This window comes from Barbus barbus (genome assembly GCF_936440315.1).
Source record: "Barbus barbus genome assembly, chromosome: 41".
Taxonomy (NCBI): domain Eukaryota; kingdom Metazoa; phylum Chordata; class Actinopteri; order Cypriniformes; family Cyprinidae; genus Barbus; species Barbus barbus.
In genome coordinates, this window is record NC_136719.1 from 24,503,289 (window position 1) to 24,518,282 (window position 14,994).

The 14,994-nt window shown below is 37.5% G+C and overlaps 1 protein-coding gene across 1 annotated transcript in view; it reads right to left on the bottom strand.

Moving 5' to 3' along the window:
* LOC306860183 (disks large-associated protein 4-like) overlaps positions 1-14,994 on the bottom strand; it is a gene marked incomplete at its 5' end in the record, with an annotated part of 38,732 nt that overhangs the window by 16,071 nt on the left and 7,667 nt on the right. Inside the window, 2 exons of the mRNA XM_079401751.1 lie at positions 1,925-2,349; positions 11,681-11,900. Coding sequence (XP_079257877.1) covers positions 1,925-2,349; positions 11,681-11,900 — 645 coding nt within the window. The remainder of the gene's footprint in view (positions 1-1,924; positions 2,350-11,680; positions 11,901-14,994) is intronic.

The window sequence follows — 14,994 nt, forward strand, 5'->3', positions numbered from 1 at the left end:
ACCGATACCTTGAGTTCGATACCGGTTCCTGAACGATACTTTTTTCGATACCAATTTTATGAAAACAGCTTTAACAAGATTACATTATCTCAAAAAACTTTGGTTTTATTTTTTCAGCTTGTTGACATGTATACAGACTCAAAGACTCATCTCCTGAGCCACTGCACAAAGGAACAAAATATAGCCAACACAATAAATCAGTACAAATAATTTTAATAAAGCTCAAATAGTTTTCAGTTTACACTAGTGCGTGCTCGTTTTAAAACACATAGCTCAGACAGAATCATCATTTCTATTCATTTATTCTAGGTTGTTAAAGACTTCAAGAAATTTAAAATCTTTATCCACTTTCATAAGTGGATGTTTTATTTTCTTTCACAATATGTTTTATTGTTATTAAATTCTATGTTGTAGTATGTCTAATTATTTGAATGCATAAAAACTACTTAGTTTATTCAAATTTATTCTTTATTTCTTTCCTCAGAAATTCTGTGTTCTGTATATGGTTTTCAAATGAAGACATAAAACATTAATTTAATTTTTCTTTTAAATTATTCAAAATAAAACTATTTATTTTGGCAAACAAAATTTTACTATTAAAATTAAAACATGGAAGAAATGTTGTGTGATCATTAATTAAAAAAATAAGAGTTTTAATAATTTTAATAGTAGCCTAGTAGTAGCAGTATGTACTGTCTGCTGAACAATATTAATTTATTTCTGCCGCAGTCTTCCAAGTTAAACCGAACTTTTATTTTGACGGGTTTCCGGGAATACCTTTACAGTTCTGTGTGTATATGATATGACGCAAGTTTTACTCGAATCAAACGGTAAAATGCTGATGAAGTGACTCTCAGAGCAGTTCTGGAGCTGTTGTTCATGTGTTTATGTCCTCATTTAGTGAGACGGCAGACGCTGAAATGTCACGTGAGCTTCAGTCTGTGTCAAGTAAGCGAAACTGCGCGATATAGAGAGCAGACTGCTCCGTACGCTTTCGAATTGCTCTCGCGGAGGTCAAACACTGATCAATCAGAACCGCGTCACTTCTAGTGAAACACACCTAGTGCTGCAGGCTTATTGGCTCACTGACGTTAATGAGATTAACCCCTTAGGTATCGAAATTTGGTACCGAACGCCTATACGTTTTTCGATACTCGGTGGTATCGAGGCAATTCGGTCGGTGCCTAAAAAGTATCGAACTCGATCTAAAGTTTTCTGAAGGCAGTTCCCTTCAGATACTCGTTCATATTAACCCCCTGCCCCCAATTCATTATTTATATTTTTCGTCCTATATTTCGAGCATTGTGAACAGTGATCTTGCGCTGTCTGCTCCAGTCTTTGTGTTCGTGTTCTGCATCTCTGTCCTGTGTTAACGGCCGTTTACAGACTTAGTAATATTACCACACAAATTACATTTTGGGAAATTATTGTAATCCAGTTTGTGTGCAGTTCCGAAAAGCCGATTGTGTGTTTGGAGCAAAAACTATCCGGTTCTGATTTATGTCCGATCAAGCGGAGCATCTACGCAGTAACGACCTCAGGGAAAAAATCTTTGTCTGTCCATCCAATGAAATCCATGTATATGTAACGGTATCCACAGTATAGCAAAATCCATATCATGGCATAACATAATAGTCACGTTAATACCGGTATAGCGCCCACCCCTAAAGCCTATATCAATAAAATGTACTAAAAAAAACGCCCTAAATGTTCAGTAATAAAAACAGCTTCTATATCTTAAAATGCACTCACACTGATGTTTTGCCACAACAAATTGAACTACTTGGGAAGCAACAAAGCTGAGTTAAAGCTCATGCAAATAAGCAGCTACTACCAATGGGAGAGAGGTCAAATGACCTGACACCGAATACGTCATCCAATAGCATAAAAGCATAATGATGAAATCATAAATATTCACACACACCTGAATGCCAATGGAGGAGAGTTTTCTCTTGGGTAGGGCTTGCGGTTCGTTGGGTGCCACAGTGAGGCTCGCGGGCTCGTTTTTGGTGACCGGGGCGGGAGAGGGCGGGACAATAGCGGGAGGAGGCGTGGTCACTCTGGCGCTGGGAAGGGGCACAGGTTCCCGTGGGGCGGGAATGGGAGGCAGGATGGGCGGCCGCTTGGCGCTCTTCACCAGACTCCCTGTCAGAGAGCTGGCGATGCTGTCTGAGGAGTTGCTGCGTCCTGATTGGCTGTTGACCTCGCTGCGCTGGTCCTGGCTGTCTAGGTACGTGTCCTGGGCCGATTCGGTGCTGCTCTGGACCGTCACCGCAATGTAGGGTTTGGAGGTGGTTCGAGGAGGAATAGGCGGAGGATTCTTCTTACAGATGGCCGTACACGTGGAGACTGAAAAACACAAGACGACGGACTGTCAGAACGCTCCCACAACCCCAGTACAAAGCCTCTTCACACGTCTTTTCCCAGCAGCCCCTACTTGGGAGCCACAGGAAGAGATGAGACAAAGACAGGCATTTACATACTGAAATCTGGACAGCATTCCTCTCATGCCAGACTGCATCAGGAAGCGTCGCCCACAAAACATGGGCTGAAATCTGCTGACGAGACTCTGGGTTTGGTACGGCGTGTCATGAAGCCTAATGATAATGCTGGGCGGTGTATTATTAGCCTGCTGAACAGTGTAGGAGAAGCTACTTTGAAAGCGTACAAGCTGGTAGGCAGTAAGACCAAAATCTATTCCACCGTATGAGTCATTTTAAATCACCATAAAGTTATTTTTGCTGGAAATTATATAATAACAAAATCATGTAGAGATGGGCCAGTATTTGACAATTTAGTGGCTTAAATAATTTAAAAAATAAATTGAATCATTATTGGTAACAATTAAAGGGCAAGTTTGATATCAGTGCAGAAACAGCTACGTATTATGAAATAAAAACAAGAAAAACACTCAAAAAAGTGTTTTTTGTATTGGAACACAAAAAAAAAAAAAAAAAAAAAAACAGAAGAAAAATCTAATCTGATACAATTCCACACAGAACCCAAAAAATGCACTGGACAAAATTATTGGCACCTTAACTTAATATTTGGTAGCACCCCCTTTGGAAAAAATAACTGAAATCAGTCGCTTCCTGTAACCATGAATGAGTTTCTTACACCTCTCTACTGGAATTTTGGACCACTCTTCTTTTTCAAACTGCTCCAGGTCATTCAGATTTGAAGGATGCCTTCTCCCACCTGCTGTTTTGAGTTCTCTCCACAGGTGTTCTATGGGATTCAGATCTGGACTCATTGCTGGCCATTTCCGAACTCTCCAGCGCTTTGTTTGTAACCATTTCTGAGTGCTTTTTGAAGTGTGTTTCGGGTCATTGTCCTGCTGGAAGACCCATGACCTCTGGTGGAGACGCAGCTTTCTGATACTGGCCACTACGTTGCGCCCCAAAATTATTTGGTGATCATCAGATTTCATGATACCGTTCACACAGTCAAGGCATCCAGTGCCAGAAGCAGCAAAGCAGCCCCAAAACATCTTTGAACTTCCACCATGTTTGACTGCAGGGACTGTGTTCTTTTCTTTGAAGGCCTCATTTCTTTGTCTGTAAACAGTGCCACGATGTCCTTTACCAAAAAGCTCTACTTTTGTCTCATCTGTCCACAGTACGTTCTCCCCGAAGGATTGTGGTTTTGTGACATAAGTTTTGACAAACTCCAGTCTTGCTTTTTTCTGTCTTTGTGTCAGCAGTGGTGTCCTCCTGGGTCTCCTACCATAGCATCCCTTTTCATTCAGATGGCGACAGATAGTGCGAGCTGACACTGTTGTACCCTGTTTCTGCAGATCAGCTTGAATTTGTTTGGAGGTTAATCGAGGTTCTTTATTCACCATTCGAACAATCCTTCGTTGTAACTTTTCATTAATTTTGCTCTTCCGTCCACGTCCAGGGAGGTTAGCTACAGTGCCATGGCTGTAAACCTCTTGATGATATTGCACACAGTGGACACAGGAACATTAGCCTTGAGATTGTCCATGTTTTTCCACAATTTTTTCTCTCAAATCCACAGACAACTCTTTACACTTCTTTCTTTCCTCTATGCACAGAGTGACACACAACACAAAGGTTGAGTCAACTTCTCTCCATTTTAACTGGTTGCAAGTGTGATTACTATATTGCCCACACCTGTTACTTGCCACAGGTGTGTCTAAATACAAATTACAGAAGCATCACATGCTTGAAAAGCAATTATTTCTTACAATTTTGACAAGGTGCCAATAATTTTGTCCAGTCCATTTTTGAGTTCGGTGTGAAATTTTATCAAGTTTGCAACAACACAAAAAAAAAAAAAAAAAAGAGGAGAAAAGTCAGTATAAACAAAAACAATAAGCATGTGAATACCAAAACATTTGCAATTGGAACAATTTTCTGAGAGAGAGAAGTGTGCATTTTATGACCGAATTGCAAGGGTGCCGATAATTTTGGCCACGACTGTATATATATATATATATGCTGCCTTGATGAACATAAGAGAATATTAAAAAAAAAAAATCCAAATGTTGTATACAAATAAATAAATAGACTCCAAATTTTATATATATCTGAAATCACTGAACTGAAAAACAAAACAAAAAATCCAGCAGCATTGCCATTTATTAGTATAATTACTGTATAACACAGCTGATGAAAGATCAATTTGATACGAGTTCTGTCAACACTGAAGAACAGAGTTGGACTAAAATATTACATTAAAATGTGACGAGCACAAAAACTTGTGTTACTGAGCGATTAGGGCTAATATCTGCCCTCCCTCAAGAGGTTTGCGAACAATTATGCTGTGTCTTGGCCGTGCTGTATACAGGACTCAGTGCCAGGACAAGTCCAACACCGGACTGTGGGGCTCAGTGACAGTATTGGATAAATCTGTTCCCTCTCTCTGGCACGGCTCGCTGGCATTGTGTGCTGTGCTCGCCGTTTGGTGCCAGGACAGATGCTTCACAGCAGTCTATGACCATTTGATTGTCAATACAGATGACATGGGAAGATTTGATGACAAAGAGCCAATCTAAATAAAAACCAGTCAAAAAGCAGGAATATCAGAATGAGAGTCCAAACAGCTGATCACAATCCACAAGTGACTCCAGTCCATCAACTAACATCTTGTGAAGCAAAAACTTGCATGCTTATAAGAAACAAATCCATCATTAGGTTGTTTTTAACTTCAAATCGTTGCTTCCGCTAAAATACGAGTCCTCTATCCATAATATTGCTTTTTTTTTTTTTTTGTAGAAAGTTGTTTAATCTGAATCAGGACAGAAATATTCACAGATGAAGCACCATTTACAAGCAAAAACAGTCCAAAACAGCTCTACACAAATCTGCTGGTGGATTTTGACGTGAGAGACAACAGGAGAAGGACTTTTTTTTTTTTTTCAATGGAGGCGGCATTATTATGGACTCATATTTTAGCCAGAAGTTTTTAAGTTAAAAGCATCTTAATAATGGATTTGTTTTTTACAATCACACTTTTCGTTCTCCAACTTCAAAACGTAACCTATGTTCCCTGTAAGTTTTATGTTACAGTTTGATACAAAGGTATTAAGATATGAATCTGTTTTTATTATTTAAAATGGTTTTAAGTTGCCATCCCTAGACGGCACCCATTCACTGAAGAGGATCCATTGGTGAGCAAGTGATGCAATGCTACATTTCTCCAAAACTGATGAAGAAACAACCTCATCTACATCTGAAATGGCCTGAGGGTGAATACATTTTCAGTTCCTTTAAGGAAAATAATAAACTCCACAGTAACGAAAGTGCAACTGCTAATTATTCCTGCTGACAGCTATCAAACAACTGACTTCAGCTTGGCTTCTCTGAGATGCAGTGGCAATTTAATTAAACCCTTTTATAGTGAGAACAAATCTCAAAGCAGCACCAAATTAATTACATCTCGACCTCCCTCGAGAACTTCAACAGTCGTGAATAAAACAATAGTTGCTCTTAATGTCTGGTACTTTGCACTGAGTGTGATGTGAGTTTATGACACAGTTGGGGATCAGATCCAGAATAACGGCATTAGAGCCAGTCGCTCTGCCCCGGGGCCCCGGCCAAACCTCACATGGCCTTTCTGTGAACACACAGAGGACAAGCACCAAAATACAACCAGACCGAGGCACTGTGGCTTCTGTGAAACACAAAAGGAGAAACTCAGACGTATCTTTATGCAACTCTCATTCATATGACACTTCATCGTGACCACGTGTCAAAAAGCCATCGTATGACTTCAGAAGAAGCGAAACAAACTATTGTGTGCTGCAATGAAAAGATAACAGCATATAGGTTTGGAAGAACATAAGGGTGAGTAAATGATTGCATTGTGTTTTTTGACCACAAAACTAAGCATTTATATATCATCTTACTAAGACATTATTGGGAGATATAGCGTGAAAAGAGGTGTTTATATGCATTTTATTTAAGTAGTCGGCTGTACTGTTATAAAGATCTCCCTGGTTTATCAGAATTTAATCTTTTTGGCCATATAAATATCAGCATCTGCACCAAATTGTATATTTTTGTCCAGTTTGGGCCTCTGATTAAAACAGAGCTGTTTTTTTCCTCCAGGTTCTCATTATATCATACTATATGAGTCATAATAGCCTGGTATATCAAATATGATGCTCAATTATTATTATTATTACTGAAAATTAAACAAGTTTTACTTTAACTTTGAGTCAGTCTGACTCCTTCGTGACTGAGTATCTTGGGTGATGTCGCAACTAAATTATAAATCTGCCCTTAGTCCATCCAAGCCATAAACGCAAAGACGTGTAACAGACTACACTACACTGACAGGGCCCATCCTGTTCATCACATTCAGACTTGTAATCCTTATTAGGACGTGTTTATAGATTGAGTGCACATCTTCTCTCCAAAGCACAGCAAGTGTTTACCAAGAAGAGAAACACAGTCTAGTGAAAGTAGGACAAACTAGTTTGCATGGCTGAAAATGAAAAACATTTCTCCATGCAATCTCATGATTGAGGACAGCAATTTATGTTTGGGTTTAGATACGAGTCCTGCATCCTTTACATATTCAGCACGAACCAGGGCAGCAAGAACAATGCATGCTCTCTTCAAATGTTATATTATCTCTCCCCGACTTTGCAATGCAAACAATAGCATTCGACCTGATTCAAAACACAGTGCACAGAAACCGGCCTTTGTGTGGCTGGATTCAGATCTCACACGTGCAATGTTGATCCAGATGCATGCAATGCTCTAAAACAGTACGCGTGAAATGCAAGCTGTCATGTTCAGGTAGGAAATGCTGTCATGCTTTGCCTGTCTAGACAGATGCATGAACATAAACACACATCCAGAAGCCACGACAACATGCTAACGTGAGCTAACCTGCTAATGCAATCAAAATATGACTAAATCTGATATTAAAACGATCAACGGAAATGCATTCCCGGTGCTAAATCTCGCTAATCATCAGATTGTTCTTCGGGACTTCCCGAGCACATGCCAAAACCAGCACACGCGAGGCGTTGCGCGCGTCCGCTCGTTCGTTACAAAAATCCACACACCTTTTCCTCTTCCTCTGAGAGTGTGTGTGTGTGTGTGTGTGTGTGTGTGTGAAGCGATCAGCGTCGACGGCGTACTTCCATCCCGTCACGTAAAACAAAAAAGACACGATTAAAAGATCCACTGAAAGGGTGTTTTTTTGTTCTGTGCTGCTTCCGAACCCACCCGCTATAAAATCCTTCCGTTCAACGGATCCCACCATCCACGTCTCGAGGAGTCGAGGAAAAAGAACCGATCCGGTAATCCGCTTTCAAGACGCGGGATTGGAGAGAGACGAGCTCGAGGCGTTCACTCGCTACGCCCTCATTGGTCGGGGGGCGGGGCGTACGAGCTTGACGCGGACGAATCAGAATCGCTGTTTGAGCGTCACACAGAATCCCCGCTTGCGCGCGCGCTCTCGCTCTCTTCAAGCTGTTTAATCTTTTATTTTGAATATAATGCGTTTTGTTTCATTTTATACCCGTCTAGTAATTTATTTGTTTTGTCATGCATATATTTTTTAAATTTAATTTTCTTTTTATTATTATTATTTTGTATTGTAACTGCTTTTTTTATTGGTTGATATAACGTTAATAAAAATAAATAACTAAATAAAAATCGTCGTAATGATAGAGTACTACGTTAATTAATGACAACATCTTATGGCATCTGTTATTGAAATCAACCTGGCAACCTTTCTGCGTCTGAAAACAAACAAGCCAAAATTGTAGAATTTTTATTTTTTACTTGTTATTTTTATTTTATTTATTTTTTCCTTTATATGTTTACTATTGAAATGTTGTTGTATGCATTTGTCCATTTTATTTAATTTCTGTATTTTCTTAAATGGGTGTGTATAGAGTGTTAACTTCTAGTTTTAGTGACTTTTTCTTATTTGTAAGTCGCTAAATGACTAAAAGTAAAGTAAAAGTATTACACATAGCCTACTGAAGGACATTTATTTATTTATTCATTCATTCATTTTTAGTGCTGTCAAACGATTAATCGGTATTAATTGCATCCAAAATAAAAGTTTGTTTACATAATATGTGTGTGTGCTGTATATATTTATAATGAATATATAATTACACGCACAGTATATATTTTGAAAATATTTACATATAGCCTATATATTTATATTTGTATCATTTATATTATATATCATTTTTTTTCTGAAATACATGTGTATTTAATATACATAATATATATATTATGTTACGTTTGACAGCACTCATTTTATTTATTTAATAGATTCAAGCCTTGCAAAAGTAGCGACATTATTCAGTAAAATTACTAAACGTTACTAAAAGGCTTCTTATTGGATACTGTTTAATAAACTGTAGTGAAACAGTATGCATTATTCTGCCATAAACAGTATTTTTGCTAAATTGTGGTCACGTGACCTCACTACATGTTTATAATTTAGCAAAATATCCAATTTTGTGTAAAAAATGTCTGATACTCTGATCAAATGAAAGGGATTGATATTGCTTCCGATTGACCCATCACGCTAGGAATACAGTTTTTCATTTAGTAAGCTGGTTATTTTACCAAATATATTTGTAAGCATATACTGGAAGAAACCCACAATCGAAACTGCTGTGCACAATAAGCATAGTATAAGTGTAAGTAGTAAGTATGCTATGCCAAATATTGTCATGAACAGGCAAAAAATAGCAGGTTTTTTTGCAGAAATGGTAAACAGATGGCCAAGATTTGTTTTTCTTGACAGCTTGCTACCTAAACTAAATAGCATTAGCCAGATTCCTCTCCAAAAATAGACTAGATTTCATTATTTGCTATTCTGAGCGTACAACCGTGCTTTGTACTAACACAAGTGGCCGGTCTTTTCCAAACTTTTCAAGGTCATCATGAAATGATAGGAATGTTGTCCAACTGAATCAAAATCAAAATACGGTAAAATGCAATCCAAATAAAGTAGATCAACTGCAAAATCAGAACGGTCCACTGGCTGCTGGTTTATTAGGCGTTGTGCCAAACTAATCTGCTTGATGTCAGTTAATTCCTCTGAAAACCGGTTAAGATGAGGTTTAATTTGCGGTGGAAGTTTTGCCAGAGTCGGTCATGATGGGCAGAGAAACATTAGCCGTTAAGCTGAAGGATTCATCTCCGCAGGACACCACCAGCACTAATGTAGGTCAGAAGAGAGAGAAAGTGGGACATCTTGCTCTATATGCTGAGTTGACATCTCGCAATTCTACTTTTTTCTCAGGTTTCTTAGTTTACGTCTTGAAATTCTGTCTTTTTTTCTCACAATTAATTTTTTTGTTCACAACTTGCAATTTTGACCATATTTTCTTCAGATTTCTGAGTTTACATCTTGCAATTTTTTCAAGATGTCTGAGTTTTACATTTTTATTTATTTGTAATTCTGAGTTTGTGACTCACAATTTAGACTTTCCTTCTCAGATTTGCAAATACATATCTCACATTTGTGAGTTCATCGTGCAGTTCTGAATTGCAAGGAAAAAAGTCATAATTATCTTTATTTTTTATTCTGTGGAGGAAACAAGTTTCCATAATCTTGACCCCATGAACTGAAGTGAAAAAGGACCAAATCCTTCCAAAAGCCTGACTATGTTTGTCTCCAAAATAGACCAAAGTATCCGCCTCATGCACTTCTCCAGAAGCCTTCTGAGATGAAATGGGATGAGAGAAGTTTAATTTTTCAGGTGAACTATCCCTTTAAGAGGACCATCATGAGACAGTCGTCATGGTGGCTGTTTTTGCTCTCACACCATGACTCCAGATCATCTGTCTGGACTTGCCCACATGCCGACCTCTCAAAGCAAAAGAGATCTGACTTCACTAAAGTCTTTATTACTGAGAAAGAAAAACAAGGCCCGTTCGATTGCACTGACATCACCTTTGGAGGCAATAAAATGGCATCATGATCAGTGAAGAGTCCACGAGACCTGTGCTTATCAGGAAGTTATTATGTTGCATATCGTGGACTTTGTCTACTTTATCAACACTTTCGTTTTTGCATGTGCAAATTCAGCGCTATCTCTGCGATTCATGACAGCCAGGTCTTTTTTCTTTCAGTGGTCGGCTTCATTACTTTAAAGTGTTCAGTGATTATAATATCAAATGCATCAATCATTTACTGCCTTTCAGTTTCTCATGTAATAAAATATTTCATAAACCACAAATGACAACATACAGTACCATTTCAAACATTTGGGGTCAGTATGATTTTTGATGTTTTTGACAGAAGTCTCTTCTGTTCATCAAAGCTGCATTTATTTCATTAAAAATACAATACAAACAAAATGTACTGTTTTCTATGTGAATATATTGTAAAATATAATTTATTATTCCTGTGATCAAAGCTGTATTTTCAGCATCATTACTCCAGTCTTCAGTGTCACATGATCCTTCAGAAATCATTCTAATATACTGATTTAGAAACATTTCTGATTATTATCAATGTTGAAAACAGTTGTGCTGCTTCATATTTTTGTGGAAACTGTGATCAATTGAATTTTTTTAGGATTCTTTGATGAATAGAAAGTCCAAAAGAACAGCATTTGTTTGAAATAGAAATCATTTGTAACATTATAAATGTCTTTACTGTCACTCTCGATTTTTTGCATCCTTGCTGAAAAAAGTATACATTTATCTCCAAAAAACAAAAAAACTAATTACAACGAACTCTGAACGGCACTGTGTAAGTGAAAAAACTATTTTATGATGAATGCAAGCTTATATTTCACCCCCCCCCCCAAAAAAAAATAAAAATATATATTTTACTTAAAGAAAAATTAAGACATTTACGATTTATGCTGTTTTAAAAAAATAAAGATATGTAATTTAAATAGTAAAATATGTATATATCGTGACATTATTGCTTTTGTCTGGCTTTTATTTTATGCTGGTGTAAATTATTCATAATACAGTATGTATATTTACTTCAAATCTGATGAGAATCCCCATTGACAATAATGAAAATTACAAAAGTAAAATGTCTTAAGAATTTAAGGAAGAAAAGTGCATCGCTGTCACAAAAATAAAAATCCTAACGGCTTGACTTTCTTTACGTAAAATGTAATCAGTCTTTTCTTTTGATGTAGTTTTTACAGTATACAGCAGGTCCATGAATGTGATCCTCTATAAATGTGCGGTTGTTTAATACTCACCGGTGGCGCTGTTGTAGCTGCTGATGGATGAGGTTATAGGTGGCGTCTCGTCGGAGTCCACGGAGCCCGTATCGTCGTCTTGAGAGCAGCCGGCCTGGATGGCACGCAGGTAACTGTGGCTCCGGGAGCGGAAGCAGGTGGGTGTGGGCAGATCCAAGGCCTCCACCGCCTGATAGTCCAGTTGACTGTACGCTGCCCTGCTCCAGTAGCCCTGCTCCACCTGAAAGGACACGTGCAGGTTGAAACGTCCCGCACGAAGCCGGCGGGGCAGACGGCCGCTGCCCACCCACAAGCGCGCCTCGCATGGGGTGAGACGCGGCCGGCGCTTTAGGGTGGACTGGCGCATCGTCGTGCGGACATGAAGAGGAAACGGCAGGTTTGCTTGAGTGGTTTCCATTCAGTCTAATGCACAAAATGTGGCTTAAAATTAGAAAAATCCTTAAATGTATTCCTTTCACAGTTGTACTGATCCTCGTCTGTGGATGAGGAGTTTGTTTTATAAATTGGTATAAAAATGCTTGCAATCATTCAGAAAACTCCCTTGCGATTTGGAAAATTGTAAAATAAATAAATAAATAATAATAATAAATACTATTGTTTGTATTGTTTTGTATCTGTCTATCAAAAAATTTAATTAAACCTATTTTTACATATAATATAATAAAAAAGAAAATGTATTTTTCTCAAAGAAAAGTTAATTCTGTTTTAGGTCTAATAATATGCTTTGGACCATGACATTACTGTTTATGCCATTTTTAAATAACAAAATACTGTATTGTGGAAACCATATTTCCATATTTCACCAAAAAAAACTCCCCTAGAAAAATATTAATTGAAATAATATTCATATATTTATAATAATATAATATATGGAAAAACTAAAAAGTTATTTTATATTTTAAGTCTAATAATAACTGTGACATTACTGCTTAAGATATTTAAAAATACTGTTTTGTCGATAAAAACTAAAGATATGTTATTTAAAGAGTAAAATATGTGTATAACATTATACTATTTTTGTCTGGCTTTTAATTTATACTGCTGTACATTAATTTATGCCTCTGTAATACAGTGTTTTTATTTTAATGAGACTCCCTACTGAAACTTACAAAAGTACAAATTTTATGTCTGCATTACAAAAATAACGAAAAAAAAAAATCCTTCAATAAAAAGCCTCGTTTTTAATATCCATGCAAGTAATTTTAAAAAGTATTTGCTTTTCTTTTGCTTAAATATAATTTTCACTTTTGTTTTGCTCCAAATTCATCAGGCAGAATGCAGAAAACGGCTCAGAGAGTCAATCACTTCCAAAATGATTCAGTTGAATCTTTAGGTCTTTCCAAACTAACCTGCAAACAAAACACAATCACGGTTCACACTCTCTCAAAGCCTAAGAGCAAAGAGTAAAAAGAGAGTTTGTGTTTGTTCGTCCAGCAGGAGACACTTCTCACAGAGACACAACAGAACAGGAGGATTGTGTGAGTTTGTCGAGGGTAAACCCAAAAATGAAAAGCAAACCAACAGTAAAACACACCAAACTGCACCTTTAGAGCTCACTGAATTAGAAATCACAAGCCATTTCCCCAAAATACGTATAAGTGCTGCAAATTAGCTGCTGTCCTCATTTTTCCTGACTTCTTTCCCTTTGATCCCAGCATCTCAGAAACAACTTCTGAATCATCCATCAGTCTTCACAGCACATTATCCCATTCAGCAAAACAGATCTCAAAAAAAAAAAAAATCAATGCTCTTTCCTCTTAAGAAATGGTTACAGAGCCTCGTCTCGCTTCAGGAGTCTTGATGTCTCCATCAGTAGAGCGAACACTTGAGTATCTCGTCCTGATAACATACCCTCCAACTGATTTCCCACCCTCTACATCTCCTTAAACTAGCTTAAGTATGTCTTACAGCATTTTAATCTGGAACACTGTTCCTGAGGTCAAGCGAACAGCAAAACCTCTGTGATGCAGAGCGCACACATTTACAGGAGGTTTTACATCTGTAACAGAAAATATGAGTGGTGTTGACAGAGCAAAACTCTCTGCTTGGATGCTTTGCTGCAGTGTGGTTTGCTGGAATGTTCTGGAGTTGCTATGTGGTCCCTAGGGTGTTCTGGGGATTGCTACGGTGATGATTTAATATTCTGGAGCTGCTATGTGGTCCCTAGGGTGTTGCTACGGTGATGCTAGAATGTTCTGGAGTTGCTATGTGGTCCCTAGGGTGTTCTGGGGGTTGTTATGGTGTTTCTATTTGGTTTATAGAGTGTTGCTATATGGCCATATGTGGATACTGGAGTGTTCTAGAGTTGCCATGGTGTTACTATGTGGTAGCTAGGGTGTTCTGGGGGTTGCTATGGTGTTTCTAGAATGTTCTAGAGTTGCTATGTGCTCACTAGGGTGTTCTGGGGGTTTCTATAGTGTTTCTATTTGGTTTCTAGAGTGTTGCTATATGGCCACATGTGGATACTGGGGTGTTCTGGGGTTGCTATGGTGATACTAGAATGTTCTGGAGTTGCTACACTGAAAAAATGGCTTATCTTAGTATTTTTGTCTTGTTTCTAGTCAAAATATCTAAAAATTCTTAAAACAAGATACAAGATTACTAGATAAGCAAAATGACTTAAGATATTTAGGCTTGTTTCCAGGGGGGGGGAAATAATTTAGCGCATTTTGCTTAAAACAAGTAAAATTAACTGTGGGGTAAGCAAAATATTCTTAAAACAATTTTACTTAAGCAAAATGCACTTAATTTGGTCTTTTTTTCTGTTTTCTGTAGGCTTGCTGCAATAGTCGTCGTTGACGGTGATACCGTTGTTAAGCTGCAACACCAATTACATCACTTGCCCACCTCACCGTCGTTTTGATTTTTTTATAGTAATAAAAATAATTTAGTTCAGTAAATTAGTAAATTACGAGGAGAGTGAGTCGAGCTGACTAACAAGAAGAATGAGGTGACAGAGATAAGATGATAGTGGATCATTTAGTTTTGAAACAAAATGCAAAAGCGACTATTTGGCAGGTGATTTTGGAAGTTTTTTAAACATAATTGGTTCCACAGTGTTCGCTGATTTTTACTTTATTTAAACTTTATGTAATTTATTTATTTTGTTTGACTTCAAGGTGTATGTTATGCCTCCATGCTTTCTTATTTCTTTTCGCTAATAAACATTAATTATTTATTTGATTCAACAGTGTTTTCTTATTTTCATTTTTTGTATAGCCTACCTATTTAAAGTTTGTGTAAGTTATTTGTGATTTTAGACTAGGCATAGCCTTAAGCATGGTTTTATTCGTTTTGTTAATAAAAGTTCTATG